The following is a 15,729-nucleotide window of genomic DNA, read 5'->3' as shown; positions in this document are numbered from 1 at the left end:
ACACCTGAACATCAGCAGGAGAGGACTCTTTAAAGTAGAGACACTACATACTGATACACGCCTCAACATCAGAAGGAGAGGACTCTTTAAAGTAGAGACACTAAATACTGATATACACCTGAACATCAAGCAGGAGAGGACTCTTTAAAGTAGAGACACTACATACTGATATACACCTGAACATCAGCAGGAGAGGACTCTTAAAGTAGAGACACTACATACTGATATACACCTGAACATCAGCAGGAGAGGACTCTTTAAAGTAGAGACACTACATACTGATATACACCTGAACATCAGCAGGAGAGAACTCTTTAAAGTAGAGACACTACATACTGATATACACCTGAACATCAGCAGGAGAGGACTCTTTAAATTAGAGACACTACATACTGATATACACCTGAACATCAGCAGGAGAGGACTCTTTAAAGTAGAGACACTACATACTGATATACACCTGAACATCAGCAGGAGAGGACTCTTTAAAGTAGAGACACTACATACTGATACACGCCTGAACATCAGAAGGAGAGGACTCTTTAAAGTAGAGACACTACATACTGATATGAACCTGCATATGTCCCCTCTAGAGTACAATTGACAGCAGCTGAATCTGCTCATTTCTTTCCCTTTTCTTTCTGCCTGCTGTGCTTACCCCTTTGTTTCCATTCAATGCTGTGGCTTGCAACCCTGCTCTCTATTCAATGACAGCAAAGGCCTCCTGGGCTCCTGCCACCACCTGCCTCTAAGTCAAAGCCATCAAAAGACAAACTGAATGTTAACCTCTAAAGGCATGTATGCCCTTTATTATAGTGTGTATGAATAAGGCCACACAAGTGTAACCCCTTCCTGTTTGCAACAAGAATACCAAAAGTTTACTAACGCTCTCTCGTGCACTTGACTGCTCTTTGCACTCTGCGCCTTGATTCGCGAAATTAGCAACCAGAGTCCACTTTGGCAGAATATCACTCCACCATATTGCTGGGCTCCGAGTGGATGGCCCACTGATGACTGTCTTGATGGGCCCACACACCAACCCCTCTACAGATGTTCCCCTGCCAGCCAAACATGTGGCAAACTACAAGCTGTTTCCTGACACATCACACAAAAGCAGAGATCCCAAACGTTAAAGTTGCCTCGACTGTAGGTCATACATTTGTGAAAAAAGCGTACTGCAAAGAGACGATTGTTCCAGATCAAAAGGAAAATGTGTTATATCAGGCATGTGTATTGTATTTTTAACAAGTCCTGGGACTGTGAGCTAAGAGCTATGCATAAGTCTCTGCTGTTTGAATAAAGTGAATCCAAATGCAAAGTAGAAAGACTGTCTGCTTTATTTCACAACCTACCCTTAAGCTCTGGGCCTCCTTTTAAAGTGAATCAAGCTAAAAATAAAGCAATGAATTTTGATAAGGAACCTTGCGTCAGCGGAGATAACCTCATAAAACTCATTTTGCTATCAGGAAGACGATTTGAACATTCATTCTGTTCTGTTGTCATATCCTTTTGTCCATGTCATTATGAAGTGATCTGGGGAGCATCAGCCCTGACAATAAGGAAGGATGCCTTAGTTCGCTCTAACAGAACAGGGTCACTTACGATACCCTACGCTCCCTGACACAGCTGTCTGATGTCTTTCAAAACCTCACATGTCTTTCCACAAGTTCCTTCTGGGGTTTGAAAGGAGGATCCTAAACTTTGTGGGCCTGTGTAGTGTTTGTGAAGTGAAATAATCCCTTTGGCAGAGTGACACAGAAGCCAATGTCTCCTCTTTGGAGCCTGTAGAGAGGGGCAGCTTGAGAAATGAAGAAGAAGAAGACCAAAAGCAGAGGGTATATGCCTATCTACCTTGGGCCATATGGTGCAGAAGCAGACAGGGGGGAAAGGCAAATGCATACTCTTTAAGGCCGACAGGGCAAGGAGACAAGTAGACCTGTTGATAAGCATGTAAGTGGATTTGTATTTGTGAGTTTGACAGTGATTTGTTATGAATTTGCATGAGCCCTTCCCTTTGTGAATGTTGTTGACAGTAGAGCTACATATTCAGCACCCTCCCACCGGCAGCCCCACCCATGGAAGTATAAAGAGAACTGGATACAGGGCCCCTTTCGTTCCTATGACAGTTGCTTAGGGCAACACATCCTCACTCCCAGGTCGACCTATGTTGACGTTATGTCAAGGTCCCCTGTGTCGGCTTTTTCCAACGCAAGGGGGGCGGCCCTTAGCGTACATTCTCAACTTTCCGGGATGTCCATAGGCTTCTAGCTATGACTATTATCATTATTATAAGCAAGACAATAAATGGCAAAGATATGTAGAAAATAAACTTATTTGAGATACTTTCATAACAAACGTAACGTGGGAGAAAATATGTTTCTAGAAGATAAGTCGAAAATAAACGTATTTGAGATACGTTCATAACGAACGTAACGTGGGAGAAAATACGTTCCTATCTAAACGTAATTGAGAATGCAGTTTAGTTCTGTGGGAACGTAAGTTTCAGGAGACAGGGTTGCACGGCGGGTAGCATTCGCTCGCGATCTAAAGTCGTCTACAACAGTGATTCTCAAATGGGGGTACGCGGACCCCTAGGGGTACGTTGGGGTACTGCAGGGGGTACGTGAGATTTAAAAAAAGGTTAATAAAAAAAATACCAAGCATGATTACAAAAATAATCTTAGGACAATAAGGTAAATAGAAAACACAATTGTATATAAAATATTCCTAGAACCACCAAGGGGGTCCTCATATAAACATGTCAAATGTGTGTATTGTATTTTATAGTTTTGCATAATATATAATTTTGTTCATTGGTTTGTTAAACAGATATTACTGCAGTTGAAAAACTCCTTGGAAAAATCAGTTTTTAAAAAATGTCGTTATTTTTTTTCATGCATAAAATGAAAATATCCTTAGTTTGTTGCAATGCATGCATGAAGGAGTTAATAAATCACACACCGAGGGAACGTCACTATATTGGAATTATTTGTATAGGCTTTTTCGATCAAATTGTTTTGGGGTCGGTCAGGGGGTACCTGGCGGAGAAAATGGGGGTACATTACTGAAAAAAGTTTGAGAACCACTGGTCTACAAAATACGTTTAGGGAACTATATAGAAGCCTATGGACATCCCGGAAAGTCAAAAATGTACGCTAAGGGCCGCCCCCTTTGCGTTGGAAAAAGCCGACACAGGGGACCTTGACATAACGTCAACATAGGCCGACCTGGGAGTGGTGATGTGTTGCTTAGGGGTGCATGAAGCCAAGGAAAATACCGGGACCTTCCCTAGTTATTCCCTGCTTCTTCTCTGGATCTTTCCTAGAACTCAGCTGGATCTAGATCTTTCCTTGACATTCCCTGGATCTTCTTTGGATCTTCCCTTGATCTATTCTAGACCTTCCCCGGACATTCCCTGGATCTTTGGCATCCATGGGGCCCAAAGAACATGACATGCACTTGCGTTTTTTCTTACACCAAGCCACTAATCCGCTCCATCAAAGTTGTCCATTTTCGGCTCATGCTAATTAATGTAGAGGGAAAATAACTCTGTTAACTGGATTGGACCATACCGCATAAAACTTTAATGATTTAAATCTAGATCCACTCAAGAGTTCATCCTAGCAACTTCATAGGGGTAAAAAAAAGAATCCACTGATTTACAGATGTCTCGTTCGAAGCGAAAGTCAATGGGAACCAGCTATTGTTATGCCCAAATGACATCACTGACACGAGAATGTAATACCACCTTGTAGCCACTTAGAACATTTTATTTAAAGCCTGACGCACTTCCTTGGGGCTTCGAGAAACTGCGACCAATCAGCTGCCTGCACTGCACACATGGCCATGCTATGCCAGCAATGATTAGCTTATGTTCATCCAATAATGTGTGCCAGAGAGAGCTGTCTGTCCTCTTCTGCCTCTGTCACTGCTGAAGGACATTACAACACAGACATGACAGTGAAAAGATGCAAGGGACACAGAGGAAACGAGGGATGAAACAGAGGTGAACTAGATGCGGATATACAGTATAACCAGATTGGGAACATGTGTTGATCCACATCGCCGAGACAGGCTTTCTACGCCAGAACATTGTCCAGAGCTGATGAAGCAGTGAGTTCAGATAAGAAGCCCTATATGGAGGCTGGCATTGATGTTACACACCACGACCAGCAGCTGACTTCCCAGAACTTCCGCCAACGTGCTCTATTTAGGATGGGAGGGAAATGTATTGCTTACATTAAGAAGTCATTTCTCGTAAATACACCACTCCTCCTCCTCCTCCTCCTTTCCCCTCTCTTCCTGCTTGCCTCCTCTGGATGGAAAAAAAAAATCAATGTGCATCACATCCATTACCCAACCCTTGCACTGCTGTCTCCCTATCTCTTCTTTACTTTGTTCCTTTCTTGTCTGCTTAAGCACAAGACATCAGCATATTAATGAGCTATCTTTCAAACTGATAAGTAAATTACACATTTAGAAAGTGACACTATGTAGAGGATGTGAGAAGGCCTTTTAAACTCAATTAGGCATTATGACATGTGATATCTGATAGAATTCTGAATTCATTTCTATAACTGCCTCACAGTGGCTGAATAAAAGAAGAACAGGTTGATTATCGTCATCAAGACACGATCCATAATGGCTCTGTGATAGCTTTAACATCCTATTTAATGTTTAACTTTATGTGCCATCCAACTTTCCCCCCTCGACACATTGCATAACATAATTGATGAGGGATTTCAAAGAGGTGAGAGAGTCAGAAACAGCGACGTGATGACAGTTCTTTGGGGATTCTAGGTGGCCTATTCTGCCTGAGTTCGTCCTCTTTCCTGATTATGGAGAGTAACCGCCGTGCACTGTGCTTTCCCTGGACAAGTGAGGCTTACAAATCACCCCTGCAGTATTTGGAAGAGCTGGAGGAGTTGAAGGCACTGGGCGCAAGGTTTTACTGCCTGTCTTCTATGAATGGCTCCCTGAAGGCTCCTATGATAATAGCTCACAGCCGTGCCCTTCACGGAGCCTGACATCAAGCACACCCTACAGCAGAATGGAACGGCATATCAACTTACCCAATGGGGTGTCATATCAACTCATCCACTGGTTTCTGGTCATAACATCGGCAGAAGTTGAAATGAAGTAGAAGTAGCTGTCAGGTTCGAATTCACTCGGTTTGGACATCCGGCGAAAACTTTTTTAATGGTCCCCTATTATTTTATTCAGAATATGAGATGGGAACATTTTTCCTGGCCATTACTCTAAGATACACTGTGTAGCACCAAGTGTGAGTTAGTATTTGGATGATGACTAAGTAGGCAAAGGGGTATACTTGTAACTAAAATAGATAATGCATGTATGGTTATAAAAGGCAAGACAAGCAGTAACATTGATTTAAAAAAAAGGGAGTACATAATACAAAAAAGAACAAGAAATGCTCTAGAAATTATCAGAAAAAACATTTGATACTGTAGGTGGTACTGAAATGGGTAATATATACATTGGTCATTTGTCAATCACAGATACAGTAAGAGAACTTACCACACAGGAGGCTCTGTGAGGCTGTATTTGAGCACACCTGTGGAGAATGGTATGCTAACATGCATATTTTGTTTACCGTTTTTGTGGAAAATGTTGCTTATTAACCGTTAACACAAAGTATGACGTAGGCTGATAGGAATGTCATATTTAACCAATAAAGGATAACAGGTATTTGGTCAAAAACAACACAAATAAGTTGTTTTATGATGATGGGAATTCAGAACAATTGGACAATTTATTTCTGGACTGGGAAATTCATGACAACGCTGCCTTAAAGGTGGGGTATGTAATTTATTTCAGAAATACTTTTTGTCATATTCCATGGAATGCTCTTAACATCCCGATAGCAATGAATATATGAAATGCTTTAACAATAAATACATTAAAAATGTCATCTGTGGAAGCCGTGGCGCTGTAAAAAGCACGACCAATCATCTGAGCCGGCCCGGCTAAAGTAACTGGATGGCCTACCTGCCTGTCAGCCTTCCATCTGTGCACAAACTTATCTCGTGCCCTCATTGGTCATGTGTGCGTTCGTGTGTGTTGGAGGAGGGGCTCTGTGAGGAAGGGGCAGATTTTTTCCGGTTGTGTATTTTCAAATTCTAGCGCACTCGAGCTGGTTTCTCCAAAATTAGATATAAACAACATATAAACAGTTCTGAAATACTGCAGATGTTAATATGCTGATTAAATGCTCTGAACAAAAAAAAAAAACTCAAAGCATATTGTAGTTGAAAGAACGACTTCCCAAATAGTCATGGGAACATCCAAAGAGCAATTGGAATCAACATTAGATTTAGTGTAGGCTACTTTAAGTAAGTTATCATATCAAGAAGGAGATGTAGTGAAACACAGACTTTTCATGAAGTGTATGTCTTCATGAGAACCAGAGAAGACTCAGAGAGAGACCCGAAGAAAACACAGAGTGCCAAGCAAAACCTCAAACTGTGTCACATGGTCCCGTTTGTTGCGAACCAACGCTCCCAGAATTGGTCTGAGTCTTTGAGGTAAGTGAGTGGTTTGAAAAACACACAAAAAAGAAAGGACCTACAAAAAAGAGACATTCATCCATCCAGCCATCCATCATAACCGGTGCTACGGTGAAGCCAATTTCCACAAAGCTGCTAAGCTGATTGAGGCAGACCAAATCTGTTTCACCAGCTTACATTCCTTCAAAATGGCCATCTCACTTCCAATATCACGGGCTTTTACTGTTCCCCATTCCCCTGGCTCAGGCTGAGAGTTAGCAAGGCTTAGCTGGATGAAACACTCCAACAGCCCAGTTCTCCCCTGGAACCCACTGATATCTCTATAGCACAGCCTCTCCCCACATAGCTACACTTAGTTGCTTTATTTACTCATGTTATTATTTTGTGTCTATTTAATTTATTTCCTCCATCAAATCATAGCAATATTACAATCATTAGACCAAAGATTTATGTGAATTATGACGTTTCCAGGCACAATATAATCACAGCGTCAGTATATACACACACACACATCAAATAAACACACACCTTGGCCAAATGCACAGGCAGCACTTAACCACAACACCTTCCACTGGAGTAGATTAAATTCACACAAGGCCTCTTTGAAGAAGGAAATTGGACAGATAAGAAACAGGTTTCTATAAAAGAGGGGCCCTATGGATTGAGAGCGTGGAAGTGTGCAATGGAAATGTTTGTTCACATGTAAGCTTAGCACGTGCCACTGTACATAGTGTGATCATACACAGATATTTATCAATCTTTTGTGTCATATTCCCCTCCCGCCATCGCTTTCTCTCCACCTCGCTCCCACACTTTCTCTTGTCATTTTGCCACAGCAGCAAATATCCTGTTGGCCGGGTAGCAGACTGCATGCTGGTCTATCTGGCCGTGGGATCGATCAGGCTCCAAGCCGAGGCCTCCCATTCATCTCAGAGCCATAAAATGTGATTAGTGCTGACTACAGCACTGCAGGGAGATGGGCTGATAGGCCTGATAGCCTCAGATAGGCTGGGTCGGACACTACAGGAAGACAGCAGCAACAGCATGCTCTGTATTCATCCTCGCCTTTTTCTCCCTCTCATTTTGTCAATATGTTTACCCTTTTCTATCCTACTCCCTCTGTCTTCACACCCTCTCTAAACTTTATCTCTCCTTTTTTGTTTGCCTCGTACCTAACCCTGACCAGCCTGTATGCGCACATGTTACACGGCAGCCGTCGACTTACAGTAAATGCCTAGATTGTCAATTTTACCTTCTTCTTATCCTGCTAAATTTTCAAATAGAAGGGAACAAGCCTCCACCCCCCCTCACTGTACCCACATACAGTGTATCTCTGTGGCATGTGACCACCTCTGTCAGCCAATCACAGAGCTCAGAGCTCGCTAGTGGCAGAGTCAAGCTCGAAGGCTGTGACGAGAAAAGAGGAAGGAAATAGATGACTGCCTCAATTCTGAGGACGAACAACTTTTGGGGTGTTATGGGCACAAAATGGAATGCATTGAAATGTGTTAAAGGATCTTCACAAATTGTATATGGAAGACATGAACTGTATAATATCTAATCATAGCACTATTTCAAGGTAGTAACATCTTCTGCTGACTGTAGACATCCAGTAGAAGAAAAGAAACAGAGCGAAATGATCCAGAATATTATTTCAGAACGGAAACACAACCTGGTGTCCAATAAGGATCTTTAAATATATAAATTATATGATGACTAATTATTTTTTGGGTACGAACCAAAAATAGGCCCTTTCAAAGCCTTGATTTTATTACAAATTGTTTTAGTTGTCACTAGAAAAAATGCTGCATCTCATGCTACGTTCATGGTACTGCCTTTTAAAGCAAGGCTTTTCTCTCATTAATACTGAACCTATTGCTTGTATCTTTATCAAATTGGATCTGACTAAATCTTGGCTTTACATACATACCTTATACCAACAATGCAGCACATTTTTTGATACAGTAAGAGTATGACACGAGCGAAAGAGAGGTCTCAAAGCATTTCATCGTAACATTGTCTACATTACAATGCTTCTTATCGAGAGGTGAAGTGTAGAACATAAGCTGGATGTGTTTGTTCATTAAAACAATCGTCAATCTTGCACACCACTGGCTTTAGTCATAGCCCGCCCTTATGAGAAAGGCCCAACCCATTGCAGAACGACAGGGCTTACGAGTGTTCCCACTAACAAGACATTTCCACAGCACGATTGTGGAGAAACAGAGCACTTGGTAGCTTCGGTTGAAATGTGCTTATTATGGAATAAAATATGAAAGTGCTAGAGAAGCTTTAGAGATTGTTAGTATCGGAGTACAAGAGATGTGCTGACCTGTGTCTCGCGGACGTTCTCCACCGTGAAGTTGAACCACACTCTGAAGCGGGGATTGCAGGTGTCGGGTCGGATGAAGAGGTCAAACTCAAACTCACTGATGTAGTCAACACGGCCGAGGTTCCCTGCGGAGACAGAGAAACACAGAAAGTTCGGAACACTGGATCATTTGTGTCGGTATTCCTTCATTTTGTTAACTTAAAATGATGATTATTTTCAGGTTTCATTCATGTGTTTTGTTCCCGTACTGTGAAAGAGGATTAATGTTCAAAAAGCTCTTTGTTTTTCTGCAGCAGCTCTTTTCACCCTCTGTCTGAAACCAGTGATGTCACTATGACGTTTCAGTCAGGGGAGGGGGGGGATTTCACAGGGATTTCATTCTTTGCAGACCATATATCACTACGATATATATAACACACTACAGTGAAAATAAAACTCAAGAACGCATAAAAGGGCATCTGTAAAATATCACAAACATTGGGCACAAGAGAATATGACTAGAGTTGTACCGATCCGATCACGTGATCCGGGATCGGAGCCGATCACGGGATTTTCAAAAGATCGGAATCGGGAGAAAAAAATCGGGGATTTTTATTTTTTTTTATAAAATATTTGTATTATTTTATTTAATGTTACAAAAAGAAATGACCATGTTCAAGTCTTAAAGTCATCCTGAGGCCTTAGTTTTGGTTTAAAATTACACAACATAATGTATGGGTTGCTTATTTCTCTCAAATCTGGCAACAGAGTGGGCGCAGTGTCTAATAGTAGCAGTAAGCTAACGAGAGGCTACGTTCAGCTGGTGACTTGGGAGTTGGGACAGAGAAAATGTCAGGAGTTTGGAAGTATTATAAAATTGAAGTAACAGCCAGATGCAATGTTTGCAAGGCGGAGGTTCTGCGTGGTGGAAAGAACACAGCTACGTTCAACACGACCAATCTAATACGCCACCTGAGAAACAAACACAAACAACAACACTACGAGTACACAGCGGCCACTCAGGTAACGGCACTGAAACAACCGACACTTTCAGAGACTTTTAAAAGGAAAGAGAAACTGCCCCAGAACAGTGAAAAGACCAAAAGATAACAGCCAAGATAGCTGAATTCATGGCGTTGAATGACCAGCCGTTATCTGTTACTTTTGTTTCTCTTAATGCATTGCATAAAGATCGGGAAAAATCGGTATCGGCAGTTTGTCAAAATCAAATGATGGGAATCGGATCGGGAGCAAAAAAAGGTGATCGGGACATCCCTAAATATGACGCTTAGACACAATATATTACAAAACATGTTTTGGCTGATGCTGATGAACATGACTTACAATAACAGCAATCAACCATAAAGTTACAAACACAAAAAAGCAAGAGTCCTGTATTTAGATTTGTTTTCAATAAGCCAAAAACCTTTGAAGTGCTACATACAAAAAAGAAAAGTTAGATTTTTATTAAATGTATTATTATTTGTTTTTTGTATTGGCCAGTCAAGACGGACTCACTTCAACACTAAGTCACACAGAGCAGAGCCTACTTATAGTGTTTCATCAGCATGGTGGTCTTTGCCGTATAGAGCTTCTGCCCATTTCCCCACTTCATGTGTGAGTCCCTTCAAAGCAAAGCCCACGGAGAGCAGCATGTATGGGGAGCAGGAAGACCAACAGACAGGGGTTGTTCCAGCCACCCATAACTGACACACAATATACCATCCACAGCAAAAAGATCCAGATGATCAGAGGAAGTAATTAATCCGATGGGAACTATTTCCCCGCTTCCAATCCTCATAGCTGTCTATAAGATGACTGGGAAGTAGATGATTCCATGACAAGAATTCTAAAGATAGGCTTTGTATGTATCTCCTGATGCATATGTGGAACACACATGAAGGAGACCGCACGCAGGGATTAATGAGTGTCAGATTCGAAGAGATGGGGGGAAAACGTGAGAAGAGAGTGTGTTGGCTTTCTTGTCAGAGCTGCACAGAAAAATTACAAATTGACAGTTTATTTTCTCTTGGTTTGGTGATTATTCCAATACTTTGAACCAGTCGATTCCAGGCAGCTGCTTAAGAGTCAAGATCTCTGGCAAGTAGGAAAGCACAAACTCAACGCCCCTCAAAACTCTGCATCAGGGTACTGTTGACCACCTGGTGGAAAGTACAACCATCACAGCAGCACACACACACACACACACACACACACACACACACACACACACACACACACACACACACACACACACACACACACACACACACACACACACACACACACACACACACACACACACACACACACACACACCTGAATTATAGACAGATGGGCTAACTACCACACTGTCAAAGGAGATCCCTCTCCTTCTGCCATCAGACAGACCTAATCCACTAGTCAGCTTGCAACACACACACACACACACACACACACACACACACACACACACACACACACACACACACACACACACACACACACACACACACACACACACACACACACACACACACACACACACACACACACACACACACACACACACACACACACACACACACACACACACACACACACACACACACACACACACACACACACACACACACACACAAACACACACACACTCCACTGAAGCTACCAGCAGAGGTGCTATCATTACTTTATATACGACTACAGAAAACTAAAGAACTAAAGGACTCAGAGTCTGATACACGAACACATGCAGTATTTCAGTCTTAAATTGCATATTTAAAGCAGTATTTTTCTAGTTTTATAACACAGCATGCGACAGTGAAACACAAGCAGCGAGAGAGAAATTGCACAAAGTTATTGCGTAACAATAAGCTGATGACTGAGCCGTATTTACATTTGAATCCCATCCACAGTTTCTGCAGCTCGCACTAATGGTGAGTGGCGTCTCATTCCAGCACACCGGAGCCCGGAGCCTGAACACATCTCTCTCTGCACAACGCTACTCTAGCTGTGGCAGAGCTTGGTGAAATATAGAATTGTTGTACTTTGTCTTGTCATTCTTCATCGACTCTGCTAATTCTAATTTTGAAAAAGGCATATACAACATAAGGTTATACAGACATTAAAAGGCAGGCGGTGGGTGTCAGAGAGAGGCGTGAAGGCTATATGCTGATAAGTGACCTTTTTCATGTGGAAATGACATGTGCTGAGGGAGAATGAACCACGTCTGCCTGTGGTCAGAATACATCAATTATACAGTCAAACATTGTGAAAAAAGGTTCTACAATAAGAGTGACATCAACTGCGTGAACTACCTGTCTAGCTATCTCTCAAGTGTGGGCATGCACATTTAAATACACACCTTATGTAGCCTATGTGAAAAAAGTATTAAGTTACAGATTCATTTGTCAATTATAATGTGTATTTATCACTCAGCATATTTTAACCTTACAAATATGGGTCTGAAATATTGATGTGATATGTGATTACTCAGGGATCACTTTCACATTTGGCATCTTAAGGTAATATTTTAGCATGGTTTGAAAAACAGATGTCCATTATGCAATTGGAGTGCAAGTTATCATAGGTGTTAAGAGGAACTGTTGGTGAGTTTGTGATGGATCGGTCACGAATAGCATTATGGTTAAGTGTTACAGCAAGTACAAACTCGTTAAGAATACGCACAAGGTTGTGACTTCTCCTGTTGATCACTCTTTATTTTCCTTGTTTCTTTCTTCATTTGTATCGGTAATCGGTGTTCGGTATGTTCTGTCGTAAGTGTAGATTTTTGTATTGTATGTTCTCACGATCTTTATTTGAAATAAATAAATAAATGTGTACAATATTGGAAAAAAAATTGAATTTAAATTTGTGAAAATGCCATAATCTTAAAAGTATATGTTGTGAATGTGTTTCGATTTATTCATTTTAGTTGGGAAAATGCACATGAATTAACATGAGCACTTGAGTCCATCATGTAAGTGTCAGGGTTGAGTGAGGCAAGCAGGACCCAAATGCAGATAAACCTTTATTTCAAGGCTTGAAGACAGAACTCTTCCCAGTGAACACAGTCCAACAACAAGGAACTCACAAAGACTAACGGCCCGTCCACACTACAGCTTCGACAGCTTCAAAAACGGTTTCCAACGCGTCTGCCCATTCACTTTTAATGGGGTGACGTCACGTTGCCTCGCTTTTCGCCGAACTGAATTGTGGGTAGCAGAGCGGAGCTTTCCTGGCGTTTCAGGCTGCAAAAGTTGAACAATGTTCAACTTCTGAAGCCGGAGCCGCCGGAGTAGCCAGCGTCAGCCAATCAAATCCCGTTTATGCAAATCTGACTGTTCAAGCGCTAGCCGATCAAACCGCGTGCAAGCTGGGAGAGCCAGACCGCAGTTCATTTCCTCATATTCCAAACGAGAAATTACGGTAGCAAATCACCCGGTTCTTTAGGACCAGAACTATTTACTGGGATACAAACCGGAGGAACCAGGCATGGAGGGAGGTGGCAGAGACAGTGGGTGAAACTGGTAGGTTTTTGCCTGTTTGGGGAGTTCATATATATATATATTGCTCGCATAAAATCCCCGGGGTTTTTTGCTTTGTATGCCGGGGGCGGGACATTCATGTGATTGGTTGTTGGTCGCGGTGCTCGAATAAAATCCCCAAGCTTCAGACACGCCCAGCTCCAAGCTTTTTTTGAAGCTATAGTGTGGACGGGCCGTAACAGAAAACACAGAACCTAAATGCACACAGGACTAATCAAACAAACAAGAGACAGGTGAGGAGGGAGGAGAAAACACAGGGGCACCAGGTGAACACAATCGGGTAATCAGGTAGGAGGGAAAACAGACAGAAAGCAACAGGCAAGACAGGGGGTGAACACTTTTCAAAATAAAACAGGAAACCAAAGACAGAAAAAGACAAAACAAAACACAACACAGACAGATCGTGACAGTAAGTGTGCCAGATTAAGCCATAAATACTTATTTTTAAATCAGCAGTCACTGGCATATTGATGGCATTAGAAGAAAACATACAAGACCATATAAGCACAGAAAAAGCACATGTGCAAAATTAACACAATTAGCACATTTTAAAACACGTACGTCCAATTAAAAGCCTCATACAAAACCATGAACACACAAAAGCACATACACAAGCACAGATACGAGCTAATAGGCATAGAAAACTCAAAAGGTAATAGTATAGCCTCGTAATGACAGTAGGTTTAATTATCCAGTAACCACTGTTTTACAGATTAGGAGAAAGAGGTGAGAGATGTTCCTTAGTTTTCATCAGTTGGGACTTGTATGTTTTGCACGAGTGAAGGAGCAGCAGGCTGGCAGGGGGCGAGCGTTTTGGCTGCGTGGCAATGCAATCTTCAGCCATTGAAAGCAGATAAAGCCAAGAGCAGGCGGAGGGCGCAACCAGACCCAGCTGCAGCGAGCGAGCGTGGACAAAGAGAGGAAAGCAGAGCGGCACCTGTTCCACGCAGATGTGTCATCCAATCGATCATCTCTCCTCGCATACCAACTCACAGCCATTCACACAGCTGACACTGCCAAACACAGACTATTAGACCCTGCTGATAATTGCCTCCAAAGGTCAAAGTCTTAATAACGCCATTCAGCCACTCTCTGAGGGCGTTTTTATTATGTATAGAGGGGTATGTGTTTTTAGATGTAGTTGTCTTTAATGCTTCGATACATTGATGTGTGAATCTATGCGGTGAAAATCATTCTCACATCATTAAAGAACTTCACTAGACAGTCAACTGGAAGCAAAGGGAAAACGCTGCTAATCAATGTTCTCTCTGATTGGTTTGGCAGCAGAGCAATCACACTTTGAGTTACACTGTATGTTGTTAACAGACATACAAAAGGGATGGCAGGTTGTTACAAAGGAAACAAACACTGTGAAGATGATGATGTTATCAAATCAGAGACTTAGCAATTATTACACAAATGTTTCTCCGTTAAAGGTCCCCAAGAGTAAAAAGGGGAGATTTCATGTCTTTAATGTTCAATCCAAAAAGCCCACTTTCTCAGATACTGTGCCTTTAAAGCAAGACACCATGACTTTGGTATGGCTGTGACGTCACAACTACTGTACACTATATATAGGTAGAAAGTGCTGCTTAGGCTATTACAGTCATCCCTGGCGGCAATGACGGTACAGAGATGCTGAGAGCACAGAAAACACAGAAGAAACCCTGACCAATCAGAGCAGAACTGGGCGGGAGGAAGGCTTAAAGACAAGGGCTCTGGAGCGAGAACAGACACAGAGGGTGAAAACATCTGAGTATACATGTCCACGCGGAAAGGCAGATATATATATTTTTGTAATATTAAAGCACGTAAACATGTTCTAGTCGACACCCAAAACACAACGTGGAAATTAGCATAATGTCACCTTTGAAGCAAATGTATAATAATATTTCCAGGACTGTATGTTTCATGTTTTTATGTGATTGTATTTACTTACAAAATCTGTCCAGGGACTACGAAAAATAGCCTCTTGGCTAACTTTACAGAAATGCTGATTATTGTGCACTGTCCCTGCAAAATATATGAATACATTAAAAAAGCACTTTTCCAGTCTTTACAACCCCTCAAAACTATTTTTTATTGTCTCTAACATTTGTGTAAGGCGTGTGGCGCAGTGGATTAGTGCGTTGGTGTTGGGATCAGGGGAGCACAGGTTCAAACCCCACTGCAGTCAGCATGTCGTTGTGTCCCTGAGACACTTCACCCCAAATTGCTCCTGTGGGGATTACAAGTAATATGTAATGTAATGTTGTAAGATTTTATTTGGCAGCCAGTGCCATAGTTGAAGTAACAATGTTGAAAGGAGGAGACAGAAAGGATTTGAACCCCGGTCCTCAGCATGGGGACCAATCCCCACTACATG

General features: G+C 42.0%; 1 protein-coding gene across 1 annotated transcript in view; it reads right to left on the bottom strand.

Moving 5' to 3' along the window:
- agbl4 (AGBL carboxypeptidase 4) overlaps nucleotides 1-15,729 on the bottom strand; it is a 420,169-nt gene that overhangs the window by 374,485 nt on the left and 29,955 nt on the right. The window contains exon 3 of the mRNA XM_079651018.1: nucleotides 8,860-8,984. Coding sequence (XP_079507144.1) covers nucleotides 8,860-8,984 — 125 coding nt within the window. The remainder of the gene's footprint in view (nucleotides 1-8,859; nucleotides 8,985-15,729) is intronic.

Source organism: Notothenia rossii (assembly GCF_949606895.1).
Source record: "Notothenia rossii genome assembly, chromosome: 1".
Lineage (NCBI taxonomy): Eukaryota > Metazoa > Chordata > Actinopteri > Perciformes > Nototheniidae > Notothenia > Notothenia rossii.
The sequence above is the reverse complement of the archived record's forward strand: the minus strand, read 5'-3'. Positions and strand labels throughout refer to the sequence as shown.